Source organism: Pristiophorus japonicus, chromosome 13 (genome assembly GCF_044704955.1).
Source record: "Pristiophorus japonicus isolate sPriJap1 chromosome 13, sPriJap1.hap1, whole genome shotgun sequence".
Lineage (NCBI taxonomy): Eukaryota > Metazoa > Chordata > Chondrichthyes > Pristiophoridae > Pristiophorus > Pristiophorus japonicus.
This window is the reverse complement of record NC_091989.1, coordinates 119,994,691-120,013,360: the sequence shown is the minus strand read 5'-3', so window position 1 is coordinate 120,013,360 and position 18,670 is coordinate 119,994,691. Positions and strand designations below refer to the sequence as shown.

General features: G+C 45.6%; 1 protein-coding gene across 5 annotated transcripts in view; it reads left to right on the top strand.

Annotated features, from left to right (window-relative positions):
- The window catches only part of tsnaxip1 (translin-associated factor X interacting protein 1), a 137,666-nt gene that overhangs the window by 55,460 nt on the left and 63,536 nt on the right, over positions 1-18,670 (top strand). For all 5 annotated transcript variants that reach the window (XM_070897952.1, XM_070897951.1, XM_070897950.1 and 2 more), the window contains exons 6-8: positions 7,135-7,331; positions 9,562-9,700; positions 17,085-17,254. In XM_070897952.1, the coding sequence (XP_070754053.1) occupies positions 7,135-7,331; positions 9,562-9,700; positions 17,085-17,254 (506 nt within the window). The remainder of the gene's footprint in view (positions 1-7,134; positions 7,332-9,561; positions 9,701-17,084; positions 17,255-18,670) is intronic.

The window sequence follows — 18,670 nt, the reverse complement described above, 5'->3', positions numbered from 1 at the left end:
ATCTAACGAACTGGCATCAACAACTCTCTGTGGTAGAGAATTCTACAGGTTAACAACTCTCTGAGTGTAGACGTTTCTCCTCATCTCGGTCCTAAATGGCTTACCTCTTATTCTGTGACCCCCCTTAGACTGTTCTGGACTTTCCCAACATGGGAACATTCTTCCTGCATCTAACCTGTCCAGTCCCGTCAGAATTTTATATATTTCTAGGAGATCCCCTCTCATTCTTCTAAACTCCAGTGAATACAGGCCCAGTCGATCCAGTCTCTCCTCATATGTCAGTCCTGCCATCCCGGGAATCCGTCTGGTGAACCTTCGCTGCACTCCCTCAATAGCAAGAACGTCCTTCCTCAGATTAGGAAACCAAAACTGAACACAATATTCCAGGTGAGGCCTCACCAAGGCCCTGTACAACTGCAGTAAGACCTCCTACTCCTATATTCAAATCCCCTAGCTATGAAGGCCAACATGCCATTTGCCTTCTTCACCACCTGCTGCACCTGCATGCCAACCTTCAATGACTGATGTACCATGACATCCAGAACTTGTTGCACCTCCCCTTTTCCTAATCTGCCGCCATTCAGATAATATTCTGCCTTCGTGTTTTTGCCCCCAAAGTGGATAACCTCACATTTATCCAGACGATACTGCATCTGCCATGCATTTGCCCACTCACCTAACCTGATGGAGTATAATGTTGGAAAGTATGAGGTCATGCACCTTGGCAGAAAAAAAATCAAAGAGCAAGTTATTATTTAAATGGAGAAAGATTGCAAAGTGCTGCAGTACAGCAGGACCTGGGGGTACTTGTGCATGAAACACAAAAGAATAGTATGCAGGTACAGGATCAGGAAGGCCAATGGAATCTTGGCCTTTATTGCAAAAGGGATGGAGTATAAAAGCAGGGAAGTCTTGCTACAGTGATACAGGGTATTGGTGAGGCCACACCTGGAATACTGCGTACAGTTTTGGTTTCCATGTTTACGAAAGAATATACTTGCTTTGGAGGCAGTTCAGAGAAGGTTTACTAGGTTGATTCCGGAGATGAGGGGGTTGACTTATGAGGAAAGGTTGAGTAGGTTGGGCCTACTAATTGGAATTCAGAAGCATGTGAGGTGATCTTATCGAAACATATAAGATTATGAGGGGGCTTGACAAGGTGGATGCAGAGAGGATGTTTCCACTGATAGGGGAGACTAGAACTAGGAGGCATAATCTTAGAATAAGGGGCCGCCCATTAAAAACTGAGATGAGGAGGAATTTCTTCTCTGAGGGTTGTAAATCTGTGGAATTTGCTGCCTCAGAGAGCTGTGGAAGCTGGGACATTGAATAAATTTAAGACAGAGATAGACAGTTTTTTAACCGATAAGGGGCTAAGGGGTTATGGGGAGCGGGCAGGGAAGTGGAGCTGAGTCCATGATCGGATCAGCCATGATTGTATTAAATGGCGGAGCAGGCTCGAGGGGCCATATGGCCTACTCCTGCTCCTATTTCTTATGTTCTTTGAGGAGGTAATAAGGAGGGTCGATGAGGTTTGATGTAGTGTATATGGATTTTAGCAAGGATTTTGACAAGGTTCCACATGGCATGCTAATCAAAAAAGTTAAAGCCCATGGGATCCAAGAGAGAGTGTCAAATTGGATCCAAAATTGGCACAGTGGCAGGAAGCAAAGGATAATGGTTAAGGGGAGTTTTTACGACTAGAAGGTTATTTCCAGAGGGGTTTCACAGGGCTCAGAACTCAGTCCCTTACTGTTTGTAGTATATATTAATGATTAAGACTTAAATATCGGGGGCATGATAAAGAAATTTGCAAATGAAACAAAAATTGTCCGTATCGTTGACAGTGAGGAGGAAAGCTTTAGACTGCAGGAAGATACCGATGAACTGGTCAGTTGGGCAGAAAAGTGCAAATAGAATTCAATCTGGAAAAGTGTGAGGTAATGCATTTGGGGAGGGGCAACAAGGTAAGGGAATATACAATAAATGGGAGGATACTGAGAGTTGTGGAGGAACAAGGGACATTGGAGTATATGTCCACAGATTCTTAAAGGTAGCAGGACAGGTCGATAAAATAGTTAAAAAGGCATACGGAATGCTTTCCTTGATTAGCCGAGGCATAGAATACAAGAGCAGGGAAGTAATGCTAGAACAGTATACAGCACTAGTTAGGCCACAGCTTGAGCACTGCATGCAGTTCTGGTCATCACATTACAGGAAGGTTGTGATTACACTAGAAAGGATGCTGAGGAGATTTACGAGGATGTTGCCAGAACTGGAAAACTTTAGCTATGAGGAAAGATTGGATAGGGTGGGGTTGTTTTCCTTGGAACAGAGGAGGCTGAGGGGAGATTTAATTGAGGTCTATAAAAATATGAGGAGCCTAGTAGAGTGGACAGGAGAGACCTACTTCCCTTAGCAGAGGGGTCAATAACCAGGGAGCATAGATTTAAAGTAGTTGGTAGAAGGTTTAGAGGGGAGATGAGGAAACAGTTCTTCACCCAGAGGGTGGTGGCGGTCTGGAACTCACTGCCTGGAAGGGTGATAGAGGCAGCAAACCTGAGGACTGGGAGAAATTTAGAATTCAGCAGAGGAGGACAAAGGGTTTAATTAGGAGGGGCAAAATAGAGTATGCGAGTAAGTTTGCAGGAAACATAAAAACTGACTGTAAAAGATATGTTTTGTGAAGAGAAAAAGATTAGTGAAGACAAATGTAGGTCACTTGCAGTCAGAATCAGAGGACTTTATAATGGAGAACAAAGAAATGGCAGACCAATTGAACAAATACCTTGGTTCTGTCTTCACTAAGGAAGACACAAATAACCTTCCGGAAATATAATGGACCGAGGTTCTAGTGAGAAAGAGGAACTGAAGGAAATCCTTATTAGTCAGGAAATTGTGTTAGGGAAATTGATGGGATTGAAGGCCGATAAATCCCCAGACCTGATAGTCTGCATCCCAGAGTACTTGAGAAAGTGGCCCTGGAAATAATGGATGCATTGGTGGTCATTTTCCAACATTCAATAGATTCTGGATCAGTTCCTAGGGATTGTAACCCCACTTTTTAAAAAAGGAGGGAGAGAGAAAACAGGGAATTATAGCCTGACATCGGTAGTGGGGAAAATGTTGGAATCAATTATTAAAGATGTAGTAGCAGCGCATTTGGAAAGCAGTGACAGGATCGGTCAAAGTCAGCATGGATTTATGAAAGGGAAATCATGCTTGACAAATCTTCTAGAATTTTTTGAGGATATAACTAGTAGAGTGGACAAGGGAGAACCGGTGGATGTAGTGTATTTGGACTTTCAAAGGCTTTTGACAAGGTCCCACAGAAGAGATTAATATGCAAAATTAAAACACATGGTATTGGGGGTAATGTATTGACATGGATAGAGAACTGGTTAGCAGACAGGAAGCAAAGAGTAGGAATAAACGGGTCCTTTTCAGAAAGGCAGACAGTGACTAGTGAGGTACCGCAAGGTTCAGTGCTGGGACCCCAGCTATTTACAATATACATTAATGATTCAGACAAAGGAATTGAATGTAATATCTCCAAGTTTGCAGATGACACTAAGCTGGATGGCAGTGTGAGCTGGATGCTAAGAGGCTGCAAGGTGACTTGGACAGGTTAGATGAGTGGGCAAATGCATGGTAGATGCAGTATAATGTAGATAAATGTGAGGTTATCCACTTCGGTGGCAAAAACAGGAAGGCAGAATATTATCTGAATGGTGACAGATGAGGAAAAGGGGAGGTGCAACGAGACCTGGGTGTCATGGTACATCAGTCATTGAAAGTTGGCATGCAGGTACAGCAGGTGGTGAAAAAGGCAAATGGCATGTTGGCCTTCATAGTGAGAGGATTTGAGTAGAGGAGCAGGGAGGTCTTACTGCAGTTGCACAGAGCCTTGGTGAGGCCACACCTTGAATATTGTGTACAGTTTTGGTCTGCTAATCTGAGGAAGGACATTCTTGCTATTGAGGGAGTGCAGCGAAGGTTCACTAGACTGATTCCCGGGATGGCAGGACTGACATAAAGAAAGACTGGATCGACTAGGCCTATACTCACTGGAATTTAGAAGAATGAGAGGGGATCTCATAGAAACAATGCAATTCTGAAGGGATTGGACAGGTTAGATGCAGGAAGAATGTTGGGGAAGTCCAGAACTAGGGGTCACAGTCTAAGGATAAGGGATAAGCCATTTAGGACCGAGATGAGAAACTTCTTCACTCAGAGAATTGTGAACCTGTGGAATTCTCTGCTGCAGAAAATGTTGAGGCGAGTTTGTTAGATATATTCCAAAGGGAGTTAGATGTGGCCCTTACGGTTAAAGGGATCAAGGGGTACGGAGAGAAAGCAAGAATGGGGTATTGAAGTTGCATGATCAGCCATGATCTTATTGAATGGTGGTGCAGGTTCGAAGGGCCGACTCCTGCACCTATTTTCTATGTTTCTCTGAAACCCTCATTGTCATGTATTCAACCAGCATTGTAACACATGTATAATCTGACCTAAGTTGTACACTGTGAGAACAATGACCACTAGGTGGTGAACTTGTGGGAGACACTCCTAACCTAGACCTTCAGATATAAAAGGGGAAGCTCCACCCACTTCCTGCACTTGAGTGCTATGGAATAAAGGACAGTTGAATATTGAGGGAGTGCAGCGAAGGTTTACCAGACTGATTCCAGGGATGGCTGGACTGACATATGAGGAGAGACTGGATCAACTAACTGGGCCTTTATACACTGGAGTTTAGAAGGATGAGAAGGGATCTCATAGAAACATATAAGATTCTGACTGGACTGGACAGGTTAGATGCGGGAAGAACATTTCCGATGTTGGGGAAGTCCAGAACCAGGGGCCACAATCTTCAGATAAGGGGCAGGCCATTTAGGACTGAGATGAGGAGAAACGTCTCCACTCAGAGAGTTGTTAACCTGTGGAATTCCCTGCCGCAGAGAGCTGTTGATGCCAGTTCATTGGATATATTCAAGAGGGAGTTAGATATGGCCCTTGCGGCTAAAGGGATCAAGGGGTTATGGAGAGAAAGCAGGAAAGGAGTACTGAAGGAATGATCAGCCATGATCTTATTGAATGGTGGTGCAGGCTCGAAAGCCAGATGGCCTACTCCTGCACCTATTTTCTGTGTTTCTATCTTTCTCTCCCAGTGGCTCTTTTGATTAATGCATTGATGGTTTAGCTCAACAGACCAGGATGTTTTTGGTTTTGATCCCATTTTGTGCTGCATTCACTGAGCTCAACTGATTACAAGTTATTTTCAAAGGCCTGTGATCTTCTCTTCTCTTCCTGCTTTACCTCTTATTTCAGCAGGTATAGTGAGTAAGAAGGTAAAAGGGCCATATATATCTGTATCATAGTTTTTATTTATTTACTTATTTATTTATTCATAGGATGTGGGCATCACTGGCCAGGCCAGCATTTATTGCCCATCCCTAATTGCCCTTGAAAAGCTGGTGATGAGCCACCTTCTTGAACCACTGCAGTCTTTGTGGTGAAGGTACTCCCACAGTGCTGTTGGGTAGTGCGTTCCAGGATTTTGACCAGCGACAATGGAGGAACGGCAATATATTTCCAAGTCAGGATGTTGTGTAACTTGGAGGAGGTGGTGTTCCCATGCACCTGCTGCCCTTGTCCTTCTAGGTGGTAGAGGTCATGGGTTTGGGAGGTGCTGTCGAAGAAGCCTTGGAAAGTTGTTGCAGTGTATCTTGTAAATGGTACACACTACAGCTACATTGCACCTGTAGTGGAGGAAATGAATGTTTAAAGTAGTGGATGGGGTGCTGGTCAAGTGGGCTGCTTTGTCCTGGATGGTGTCAAGCTTCTTGAATATTGTTGGAGCTGTACTCATCCAGGCAAGTGGAGAGTATTCCATCACACTCCTGACTTGTGCCTTGCAGGTGATGGAAAGGCTTTGGGGAGTCAGGAGATCAGTCACTCGCCACAGAATACCCAGCCTCTGACCTGCTCTTGTAGCCACAGTATTTCTGTGGCTGGTCCAGTTAAATTTCTGGTCAATGGTGACCCTACTATATTGAAGGTAGGGAATTTTAATGATAGTAATACCATTGAATGTCAAGGGGATGTGGTTAGTCTCTCTCTTGTTGGAGATAGTCATTGTCTAGCACTTGTGTGGCACATAATAGTTACTTGCCACTTTTCAGCCCAAGCCTGAATGCTGCCCAGGTCTTGCTGCATGTAGGCATGGACTACTTCATTATCTGAGGACTTGTGAATGGAACTGAACACTGTGCAACCATCAGCAAACATCCCCACTTCTGACCTTATGATGGAGTGAAAGTCATTGATGAAGCAGCTGAAGATGGTTGGACCTAGGACACTGCCCTGAGGAACTTCTGAAACAATATCCTGGGCCTGAGATATCCTGAGTCCAACAACCACAACCATTTCCCTTTGTGATAGATATGACTCCAGTCCGTGTGGTGAATAGCTAGGAAGAATAACTTACAAGTATGGCAGCCAACCCTCATTCAAGGTATTTTTTCATTTTAGTGTGCATCATTTGCTACACAGTTTTAGAGTTTTTGCTGTGTGTTTGAAAATTCCACCACAGAATGATGTCAGTTTTATGAAAAGTAATAAGTGAGAAAATTACTGTGTTGGGTGAAAAGGTGAGAAGGCAATTAGATGGGTTGAAGTGGATACAATGTCTGCTTTATTCAATCTGAAGGATAAAGATTCTAGTCTGGCTTAGAATTGATGGAAGTGCTCATGTTTGTGAAACGGTAGTGCAACTTCTGATATGGGAGATGTTAAGACTGTGGGATCAATTTTTCCTAAAAAAACTCTGACTTCACCAACCTATTTTAACTTCCTGGCTTTTTAGTTTGCAACAGATTTTAAGTTGGAGGAGGAAAAGTCTTATGGAAAAAGATAATTACAACATCTTTTCCTCCAAATCAGTGTATTTGGTGATTAAGCAGTCATGCCTTGTCTACTGAAACATTTTATTTCCTGAAAATCCAGACTGAAAGTGGCTCATGACTGTTATTTTTTTTTTCTAAAACCTTTGCAAGAACAGTAAACAAAAGAATTACATTTCCCTCAGGTCCCTGTCTTTAACCAAGCATTACTTGTTTTTTTCTATCTTAGCTCACCAGCGAAACCGAATCCGTGAGTTAGAGCCACTGAAAAGCATGCTGGTTGCTACATCAGAGAACTGCGAACAGAGGATTGTTGCCCTGCAATTAGAGGAGAAATTGGAGATGAAATCACTGAGGAGAGAAAACAAAGAGTTATTGAAAAAAATTGATAATTTAATGGTGATGCAGGATTCCCTAAAGACCCAGGTGAGTTAATTCATGTGAGACTGACCATATATTCTATAAGTACCACAGTCAGTAGGATATGATACAAGCGCCAAAAAATTAGACTGAGGTTCAAGCTAGCTGGCACCTGTGACAGAGACTATAATTCCCGCATTGGACTGTACAGCCACCTGAGAACTCACTTTTAGAGTGGCAGCAAGTCTTCCTTGATTTTGAGGGACTGCCTATGATGATGATGATGAGTCCCGGAAGGAGACCCCAATGTAATGTGGCCGCAGCGTCATTGCAGCAAGAACAGTCTTCTCTTAAAGCAAGGCTCTCATTTCAGAAAGCAGTTTGGTCCCTTAAAGGTGAACCGTCTTCTGAAATGAAAAAAAATAAAGTAAACTAGGCAGTTTTTATCCCTTACAGCTCAACTGACTTCTGAAAAAAAATATTAAATAGAATTCTCAAAAGGGAGTCTTCAGCTCTTAAAGCTGAATTGCCTTCCACACCTAAAAGAAATGCTAAAAGTGCTTAGCAGATCAGGGAAGGGGCACCCAGAGTCTCGCACGCAGCACTCCTGCAAGAGTGGTCCTCTACCCACAGGGGCCAGGAGGCCTTCCAGAAAGAAGGATGTGGGACCAGATCACCGAGGTTGTCATTACTAGCAGTGTCGCCCCATGACCTGGCTTCAGTGCCCAAAGAAGCTTCATGACCTCAGACCAGTGGTCAAGGTGAGTGACTGCATCTTCAAAACCCGTCCCCTACCACTGCACCACTAGACTCACACACTGCTCAATGCACGCTCCCCCCACCCTCTGCCAATCATTCACTTACCAACAATCCGTACCAAACACAAGGCACACCTCCCATTCCTAGCTTCACATCACCCCCTTGGAGGAGATGGTGCTAGCTTGGTAAGGGCATGGTTGACCCCTTGACCAGCGGCGGGGCTGAAAGGATTCAAGATGCTGGTATCCTCATACGTTATCCTCCTCGCATGCACTTCTTGTTTTCCAGCATTCCCCTCACCATAACACCACCCTTGTGCCTTCCTCATTTCACACACCCAAGAAATGCAGCCTTCCCAGCTAGTGGTTGAGCAAGAAGAGGGAGATGAGAGTGAAGAAGAAGAAACACAGTCACTCGATTTCACACTCCCAGCCATCAGCTCCTCAAGGACAACCAGCAAGGCCATTTGCAGTGTCCCCCACTGAAAGTCAGCAGCTTTCCACCAGCGATGCTGCAGCCACTAGGGTAGCACTGCGTGACATCAGTAGGATAGGCAAAGGCACACACAAGACAGTCACTAAGGGAATGCATAAGAGTGATTAGTTGATTTCTTGATGTCATATTGGGTAAGATAGATGTATATAGAGTTGGATTGGAAAGTTTGCTTTGTGGCGGCTTTTATTTCAGCATCATGGTCAAGGGGACGCTATGCTGGTTAATAACAGAGGGAAGTTAAGGTGTGGGATAAATATTGAAAAGGGAATTGGGGTTGTGGCCACCAGTACCACAGGCGGATGATTCCATCCCAGATATCCTGGCCAGAAAGGGGCTGTCTGGGTTGGATCCTTCCTCTTCTGCCTCTTCCTCTTTTGCTTTCTCCTCTTCTGCACCTTATTCTTCCATACTTTCCTCTTCCCTTTGCGAGCAGATGCTGTCAATCTGAAATAAAAGCAGAAAAACTTAAATGCAAACTTATCTGAAAGATATGTGTGTCCCTTTAAGAAGTGCTGACAGCGTCTCTGTCATTCTGGTGCACGCCCACTTATCAGAGCGAGTTTGCAACCCAGCGCTAAACGCATGCTAAGGTCGCAGTTCACAGAGCATGACGTTAGGTTCGCTATTGGCAGAACGAAGGCCCTCACCAATATGGCGGATCTCAAGTCCTGCACCAGAGAAGGGTGTTAAAGTGGCGGCTGCCATTTTTCACCAGGATTCCAGCGCTAACGGGTGGCAGTAAGTAGCCCAATTTCTGGGCCAATATTCCCTTAATATGATTTACACAACCACAGCTGAGGTTTGGGCTGATGAATATGTGTGGAGTAGAGTAGACTGAGCTGAACTCTGTATCTAATCATGCTGTGGTTGGAACTGCTTAATGCTGACACTAAGTTCCCAAAATGAGTGTTCCATACTCCATCACCAACATCACTCACCTTAATGAGGACAATAATCCACACAAAAATAAGTTTAAAAAAAAAGACTGGTGTGCAAAGATTCTGTAGTACTGATTTTTTGTTAATATTTATGGCTTTGCCAGGTCAGTAAACTTCAGGAAGAACTGGCAGCTGAATATGAACGATACCGAGACCAACGTGATGCACGTAAACTTCTGATTTCAGATATGAATAATCTGCGATATCATCAAGAAGAGTCACAAGATTCTCATGTATACGAAGGTGAAAGATGATAATCGGGATTGTATACTTCAGTTGTCTGATAACCAATTAATAGTTATCCTCCTTGTGTATGAGATAGGGTTGCTTTGCGATCAAGGTGGTTTCAAGCTAACAGGAGATGGAAGTTTGGAACCAAATCATCTTTTTGGCAGTTTTGATCATTTGATACTCCAATGCAATGTTGATTATTGACTTGCCAGCCTGGCTCCTTCTTGGCACCCAGAAGGGTAGACCTAGGATATCTCCTACTCCGCCCCATATTAGCCTGCAGGCTGAAGCCTTAATGGGTAGTGTGGTTCCAGCTGGACAAGGAACAAAAAAGTTAACAATGATATGGTCTGGTAAACTGTTATATATGTAAATTTGTATATACCCTGTACAGCCACCAGAGGGCTCATCCCCTGGAGTCCCAAGGGATCCCATAATTCCTTGGGAGCACAGGTACTGAAGGAGGCCTCACAGGTTGGAGAGGCACTTTGGAGACCTGCATTCATGCCACTTCAAAGAGTACATTTGCAAGGGCTGTGGAACAATGGGACACCTCCGACGTATGTGCAGGTGAGCTGCTAATTCTGTTAATCCTGCAAACCACCATGTTGCAGAGGAGGACAGATCCACGGCGGATCACGATGAACCAGAGCCTCAGACCGAGGAGGCAGAGGTATATGGGGTGCATACATTTACCACTATGTACCCCGATAATGCTGAATGTTGAACTAAATGGACTCCCGATGTCAATGGAGTTGGACACGGGCACGAGCCAGTTCATTATGAGCAAAAAGACTTTCGATAAATTGTGGTGCAGCAAGGCCTCAAGGCCAGTCTTGACTCCAATTTGCACAAAACTGAGAACTTACACAAAGGAACTGACTCCCGTAATCGGCAGTGCTACTGTAAAATCTCCTACGATGGAGCGGTGCACAAGCTACCACTCTCTGTGGTACCGGGTAATGGTCCCACGCTGCTCGACAGGAGCTGGCTGGGAAAGATACGCTGGAACTGGGATGATGTCCAAGCGCTCTCGTCCGCTGACAACACTTCGTGTGCCCAGGTCTTAAACAAGTTCCCTTCGCTGTTCGAACCAGGCATCGGGAAGTTCCAAGGAGCAAAAGTGCAGATCCACCTAATTCCGGTGGTGCGACCCATCCATCACAAGGCAAGAGCAGTACCGTACATGATGAGAGAAAGGGTAGCGATCAAGCTAGGCGGCTGCAACGAGAGGGCATCATTTCGCTGATCGAATTCATTGAGTGGGCCAGTCCGATCGTTCCTGTCCTCAAGGGAGACAGCACCGTCAGAATCTGTGGTGATTACAAAGTAACTATCAATTGTTTCTCCCTAGAGGACCAATACCCACTACCAAAGGCCGATGATCTTTTTGCTACGCTGCGGGAGGCAAGGCGTTCACAAAGCTGGACTTGACCTCGGCCTACATGACGCAGGAGCTGGAGGAATCATCGAAGGCCCTCACCTGCATCAACATGCACAAAGGTCTCTTCATTTATAACAGATGCGCATTTGGAATTCGATCAGTGGCAGCGATATTCCAGAGAAACATGGAAAGCTTACTGAAGTCGGTCCCGCGCACCGTGGTCTTCCAGGACGACATTTTGGTTACAGGTCAGGACACCAGCGAGCATCTGCAGAACCTCGAGGAGGCTCTTAGTCAACTCCACCGTTTGAAGTGCGTTTTCCTGGCACTTGAAGTGGAGTTCCTGGGGAGAAGAATCGTGGTGGACGGCATCAGGCCCACCGATTCGAAGACGGAGGCAATTGAGAACGCACCGAGGCCACAGAACGTGATGGAGCTGCGGTCGTTTCTAGGACACCTGAGCTATTTTGATAACGTCTTACTGGGTCTCAGCACACTGTTAGAACCACTGCACGCCTTACTGCGTAAAGGAGACAAATGGGTATGGGGCAAAAGCCAAGAAAATTCCTTTGTAAAAGCTAGAAAATTGTTATGCTCGAACAAATGAAGAGACCTTTGTGCATGTTGATCCATGTAAGCGTTTGGTACTAGCATGTGATGCGTCATCATATGGCGTCGGGTTTGTATTGCAACAAGCTAATGATTTTGGGAAATTGCAACCGGTTGCTCATACATCCAGGAGTCTGTCTAAGGCTGAGAGAGCCTTCAGCATGATTGAAAAAGAAGCGTTAGTGTGTGTCTATGGGGTGAAGAAAATGCATCAATACCTGTTTGGGCTAAAATTTGAAGTGGAAACTGACCATAAGCCACTGATATCCCTGTTTTCTGAGAGTAAGGGGATAAATACTAATGAATCGGCCCGCATCCAGAGATGAGCGCTTACGTTGTCCGCATACAACTATGCCATCCGCCACAGGGCAGGCACAGAAAACTGTGCCGATGCTCTCAGTAGGCTGCCATTGCCCACCACGGAGTTGGAAATGGCGCAGCCGGCAGATTTAGTCATAGTTATGGAAACATTTGAGAGTGAGAAATCACCCGTCACAGCCTGACAGATTAGAACCTGGACGAGCTAGGACCCTTTACTATCCCGAGTTTAAAAACTGTGTGCTTCATGGGAACTGGTCCAGTGTCCCAGTGGAAATGCAGGAAGAGATAAAGCCGTTCCAGCGGCGCAAAGATGAAATGTCTACACAGGCAGGCTGCCTTCTGTGGGAAAATCGGGTAGTGGTTCCCAAGAAGGGCAGAGACACCTTCATCAGTGACCTCCACAGCACCCACCCAGGCATCGTAATGATGAAAGCGATAGCCAGATCCCATGTATGGTGGCCCGGTATCGATGCGGACTTAGAGTCCTGCGTGCACAGATGTAACATACACTCGCAGTTAAGTAATGCACCCAAGGAGGTGCCACTAAGTTTATGGTCTTGGCCCTCCAAACCGTGGTCTAGGGTCCATGTCGATTATGCAGGCCTGTTCTTGAGTAAATTGTTCCTTGTGGTTGTAGATGTATACTCCAAATGGATTGAATGTGAGATAATGTCGGCAAGCATATCCGCTGCCACCACTGAAAGCCTGCGGGCCATGTTTGCCATGCACAGGCTACCCGATGTCCTGGTGAGCGACAACGGGCCATGTTTTACCAGTGCCGAATTCAAAGAATTCATGACCCGCAACGGGATCAAACATGTCACATCTGCCCCATTTAAACCAGCATCCAATGGTCAGGCAGAGAGAGCAGTGCAAACCATCAAGCATGGCTTGAAGAAGGTAACGGAAGGCTCACTGCAGACTTGCCTATCCTGAGTCCTGCATATTGATTGGGCTAACCAAACAGGAAGCAATGCAGTGGAAGAGGATTTCCTAGAGTGTATTAGGGATTGTTTTCTTGACCAATATGTCGAGGAACCAACTAGAGAGCTGGCCATCCTAGACTGGGTGATGTGTAATGAGAAGGGACTAATTATCAATCTTCTTGTGTGAGGCCCCTTGGGGAAGAGTGACCATAATATGGTCGAACTCTTTATTAAGATGGAGAGTGACACAGTTAATTCAGAAACTAGAGTCCTGAACTTAAGGAAAGCTAACTTCGACGGCTTGAAGCAAATTATACTTAATGGGTTGACGGTGGATAGGCAATGGCAAACATTTATAAATCACATGGATGAACTTCAACAGTTGTACATCCCTGTCTGGAGTAAAAATAAAACAGGGAGGGTGGCTCAACCGTGGCTAACAAGGGAAATTAGGGATAGCGTTGGATCCAAGGAAGAGGCATATAAATTGGCCAGAAAAAGCAGCAAACCTGAGGACTGGGAGAAATTTAGAATTCAGCAGAGGAGGACAAAGGGTTTAATTAGGTGGGGGAAAATAGAATACGAGAGGAAACTTGCCAGGAACATAAAAACTGACTGCAAAAGCTTCTATAGATATGTAAAGAGAAAAAAATTAGTGAAGACAAACGTAGGTCCCTTGCAGTCAGACTCAGGTGAATTTATAATGGGGAACAAAGAAATGGCAGACCAATTGAACAAATACTTTGGTTCTGTCTTCACGAAGGAAGACACAAATAACCTTCCTCATGTACTAGGGGACCGAGGATCTAGTGAGAAGGAGGAACTGAAGGATATCCTTATTAGGCGGGAAATTGTGTTGGGGAAATTGATAGGATTGAAGGCCAATAAATCCCCGAGGCCTGATAGTCTGCATCGCAGAGTACTTAAGGAAGTGGCCCTAGAAATAGTGGATGCATTGGTGATCATTTTCCAATAGTCTATCGACTCTGGATCAGTTCCTATGGACTGGAGGGTAGCTAATGTAACACCACTTTTAAAAAAAGGAGGGAGAGAGAAAACGGGTAATTATAGACCGGTTAGCCTGACATCAGTAGTGGGGAAAATGTTGGAATCAATTATTAAGGATGAAATAGCAGCGCATTTGGAAAGCAGTGATAGGATCAGTCCAAGTCAGCATGGATTTATGAAGGGGAAATCATGCTTGACAAATCTTCTGGAATTTTTTGAGGATGTAACTAGTAGAGTGGACAAGGGAGAACCAATAGATGTGGTGTATTTGGACTTTCAAGAGGCCTTTGACAAGGTCCCACATAAGAGATTGGTGTGCAAAATCAAAGCACATGGTATTGGGGGTAATGTACTGGTGTGGATAGAGAATTGGTTGGCAGACAGGAAGCAGAGAGTCGGGATAAACGGGTCCTTTTCGGAATGGGAGCCAGTGACTACTGGAGTGCCGCAGGGCTCAGTGCTTGGACCCCAGCCCTTTACAATATACATTAATGATTTGGATGAAGGAATTGAGTGTAATATCTCCAAGTGTGCAAATGACACTAAACTGGGTAGCGGTGTGAGCTGTGAGGAGGGTGCTAAGAGGCTGCAGGGTGATTTGGACAGGTTAGGTGAGTGGGCAAATGCATGGCAGATGCAGTATAATGTGGATAAATGTGAGGTTATCCACTTTGGTGGCAAAAACACAAAGGCAGAATATTATCTGAATGGCGGCAGATTAGGAAAAGGGGAGGTGCAAGGAGACCTGGTTGTCATGGTTCATCAGGCATGCAGGTACAGCAGTCGGTGAAGAAGGCAAATGGCATGTTGGCCTTCATAGCTAGGGGATCTGAGTATAGGAGCAGGGAGGTCTTACTGCAATTGTACAGGGCCTTGGTGAGGCCTCACCTGGAATATTGTGTTCAGTTTTGGTTTCCTAATCTGAGGAAGGACTTTCTTGCTATTGAGGGAATGCAGCGAAGGTTCACCAGACTGATTCCAGGGATGGCTGGACTGACATATGAGGAGAGACTGGATCAACTGGGACTTTATACACTGGAGTTTAGAAGGATGAGAGGGGATCTCATAGAAATGTATATGATTCTGATGGGACGGGACAGGTTAGATGCAGGAAGAATGTTCCCGATGTTGGGGACGTCCAGAACCAGGGGACACAGTCTTAGGATACGGGGTAGGCCATTTAGGACTGAGATGAGGAGAAACTTCTTCACTCAGAGAGGTGTTAACCTGTGGAATTCCCAGCCACAGAGAGTTGTTGATGCCAGTTCATTGGATATATTCAAGAGGGAGTTAGATATGGCCCTTACGGCTAAAGGGATCAAGGAGAGAAAGCAGGAAAGGGGTACTGAGGTGAATGATCAGCCATGATCTTATTGAATGGTGGTGCAGGCTCGAAGGGCCGAATGGCCTACTCCTGCACCTATTTTCTATGTTTCTATGTTTAGCTACCACACGAGACCCCGCTCGCTCACTGGGATCCCATCTGCTGAATTGCTCATAAAAAGGGCACTTAAGACAAGGCTCTCGTTAGTTCACCCTGATCTACATGAACAGGTAGAGAGCAGACACTGCTTCAACAAAGTACATACCATGATAGCACAAATATGTCACGCGAGATTGAAATCAATGATCCTGTATTTGTATTGAATTATGGACAAGGTCCCAAGTAGCTTTCCAACACTATTGTAGCCAAAGAGGGGAGCAGGGTGTTTCGGGTCAAACTTTCAAATGGACTCATTCATCAGAAACACTTGGACCAAATCAAACTCAAATTCACGGACTATCCTGAGCAACCCACTTTGGACCCTACCTTCTTTGACCCCGCCAACATACACACCAGTGGCAACTGACACCGCGGTTGGCCATGAAGCATAAGCCATCATCCATCAGACAGCAACCCAGCAGGACCCACCACACCAGGCAGCCCAGCAAGGCCAGCTGCACAGCAGCCCAGCGAGGGCCCAACAATTGACTCACCAATACCAACTTTCACACCGAGACGATCAACCAGGGCAAGAAGAGCCTCAGATCGACTCACATTGTAAATAGTTACACTATTGACTTTGGCAGGGAATGTTGTTATATATGTAAACTTGTTTACGCTCTGTACAGCCACCAGAATGCTCACCCCTTGCAGTCCCAAGGGATCCCATAATCCCTTGGGAGCACAGGTATTTAAGGAGGCCTCAAAGGTTGGAGAGGCACTCTGGAGACCTGCATTAAAAGACTAAGGTCACACTTTACTTTGAGCTCACAGTATCCAGTCAGACTCTTTCTTCATATATAACATAAACAACACAGTTTTAGTTTGTTAAATGCACCAGTACCCGTTGGGGTCCCTAAACCTTGGGTCTGCCATGGACTTAAGTAAATATGTCCCAATGGGAAGTGAAGAGGGAGGTGAGTGTGTACTCTGTTGGGCAAAAAGAGTGTAGATTTTGCAGTAGCTTGAATTGGATACTTGAGCAATATGATGGGTTTCTAATGTAACTAATGTGACACCTTTAATTGTGAAGAGGGGTTATTAAAATACATTAATTTTGCAGTTTATTGATTACCTTACTAATAAACATGCCCCAGCATATTCTTGTTTTGTGTTACATATTCATTTTATTGACCCTCTGCAAACTTTAAAAAAAATATATAATTTCATGTAAATATTCTATTAGCAGTACAATTTAGTAAGGATAATCACACTGGAATGTAGAATTTCAGTGTACATTTCAACTTACTCACCCCTGTACAGCTGGTTTGACCCAACCAAAAACAAAAATATGTTGGTATGTATTACAATTGAATTATGTTATTGATAATAGCCTATAAATTACTGATGGCAATATTAACAAAGGAATGCTTATCGACTATTTTAATGTAAGTATTAATTTGTTTAAAATAAGCTTGTTAACATCTCAATTAGAATAGCTGGCAAATCAAAACATCATACAAATGTGGTCAGTATTTGTCTGCAACTACTGACCACTAGTTTCCAGGCTACTGTCTGACTAATTTTGTTTGAAGAAGTACTTTTAAAATCTGAGTATGTATGGTACTTGCATGATTTTGATAGGTATTAAATACGGCAACTTATGTGCTTACTCTAGTAAAACCATATTTTTTAAGCAGGTTGTATTTGTTTTATTTTTGAAAGCTGAGGCAGTTGAAGACACAGTAAAGCTGAAGTTGGCACTAAAAGTGACTCGTGCGGATCTCAAGGTGTTGCAAGTGGAGCTAAATGCAATGAAGGCTGAGTATGGAGACGTGATTCCCAGAAGGGATTTTGAGGCTTTGGATAAAAACTATAATGAGCTAATTGAAAAGGTATGTGTCTGTGTGTGTTATGTTTAAAGTGTACTCTGTAAACATTCCCTAAGTTGCTGTCTTATCCTGTATTCGAATGTGTATCACAAAATGTCATATTATGGACACAATGGACCCAAGTTTCCACATGATTTGCGCCTGATTTTAGACTATCTTAGAAATCGCAATTCTCCACATTTTTTTTTTCTGCAGTTCTAGTCAGGTAGAACAGTTCTACTTTGGAACAGAATTTTTTCTTCAAAAGGGGGCGTGTCCGGCCACTGACGCCTGATTTCAAAGTTTCCACAGTGAAAACGTACTCCAAACTAACTTAGAATGGAGCAAGTGAAGATTTTTGTAGAACTGAAAAAACCTGTTCTACACATTAAAAAATCAGGCGCTGGTTACAAATTAGGTGCCCAGAACGAGGTGGGGGGGGGGGGGGAGGGGGGAGGGAAGTCATTAAATTCTACAATAAATCCTTATTTATACTTCTACAAATATTATACAAATAAATCCAACCTGAATAAACATTTCTAAGCAAAGAAAAGATTAAATAAACCATCTTCCTACCTGTGTGAAAGTGCTTCAGCCAGCCTCACAAGTTCGTTCGTTCGTTCCCGATGGCGGGGGGGAAGGAGGAAGCCGTTCCCGACGACGTGGGGGGAGGGGGGCGGGAGGGCGGGAGTGCGGGACCAACCGACCGACCGCCCGCCCGCCCGAACGCAGCGGGGGGGGAGGAAGACGTTCCCAACGGCGGGCGGGCCCAACCGCAGCCGGGGGGGGGGGAGGAAGATGTTCCCGACGGCAGGCGGGCCCGACCGCAGCGGGGGGAGGGTGGGAGGAAGACGTTCCCAACGGCGGGCGGGCCCAACCGCAGCGGGGGGGGGGGAGGAAGACGTTCCCAACGGCGGGCGGGCCCGACCGCAGCGGGGGGGGAGGAAGACGTTCCCGACGGCGGGCGGGCCCGACCGCAGCGGGGGGAGGGTGGGAGGAAGACGTTCCCGACGGCAGGCGGGCCTGACCGCAGCGGGGGGGGGGAGGAAGACGTTCCCGACGGTGGGCGGGCCCGACCGCAGCCGGGGGGGGGAGGAAGACGTTCCCGACGGCGGGCGGGCCCGACCGCAGCGGGGGGAGGGTGGGAGGAAGATGTTCCCGACGGCAGGCGGGCCTGACCGCAGCGGGGGGGGGGGAGGAAGACGTTCCCGACGGTGGGCGGGCCCGACCGCAGCGGGGGGGAGGGGGAAGGGAAGGAAGACGTTCCCGACGGCGGGCGGGCCCGACTGCAGCGGGCGGGGGGGGAGGAAGCCATTCCAGACGGCGGGTGGGAAGGAGACAGTGAGAAGGCTGCAGGAAGCCTCAGTGCTGATGTGCTGATGGCAATGTGCTTTTATTAAAAAAATGTTCAAAAATTAAACAGCTACAAAGAACTACAAA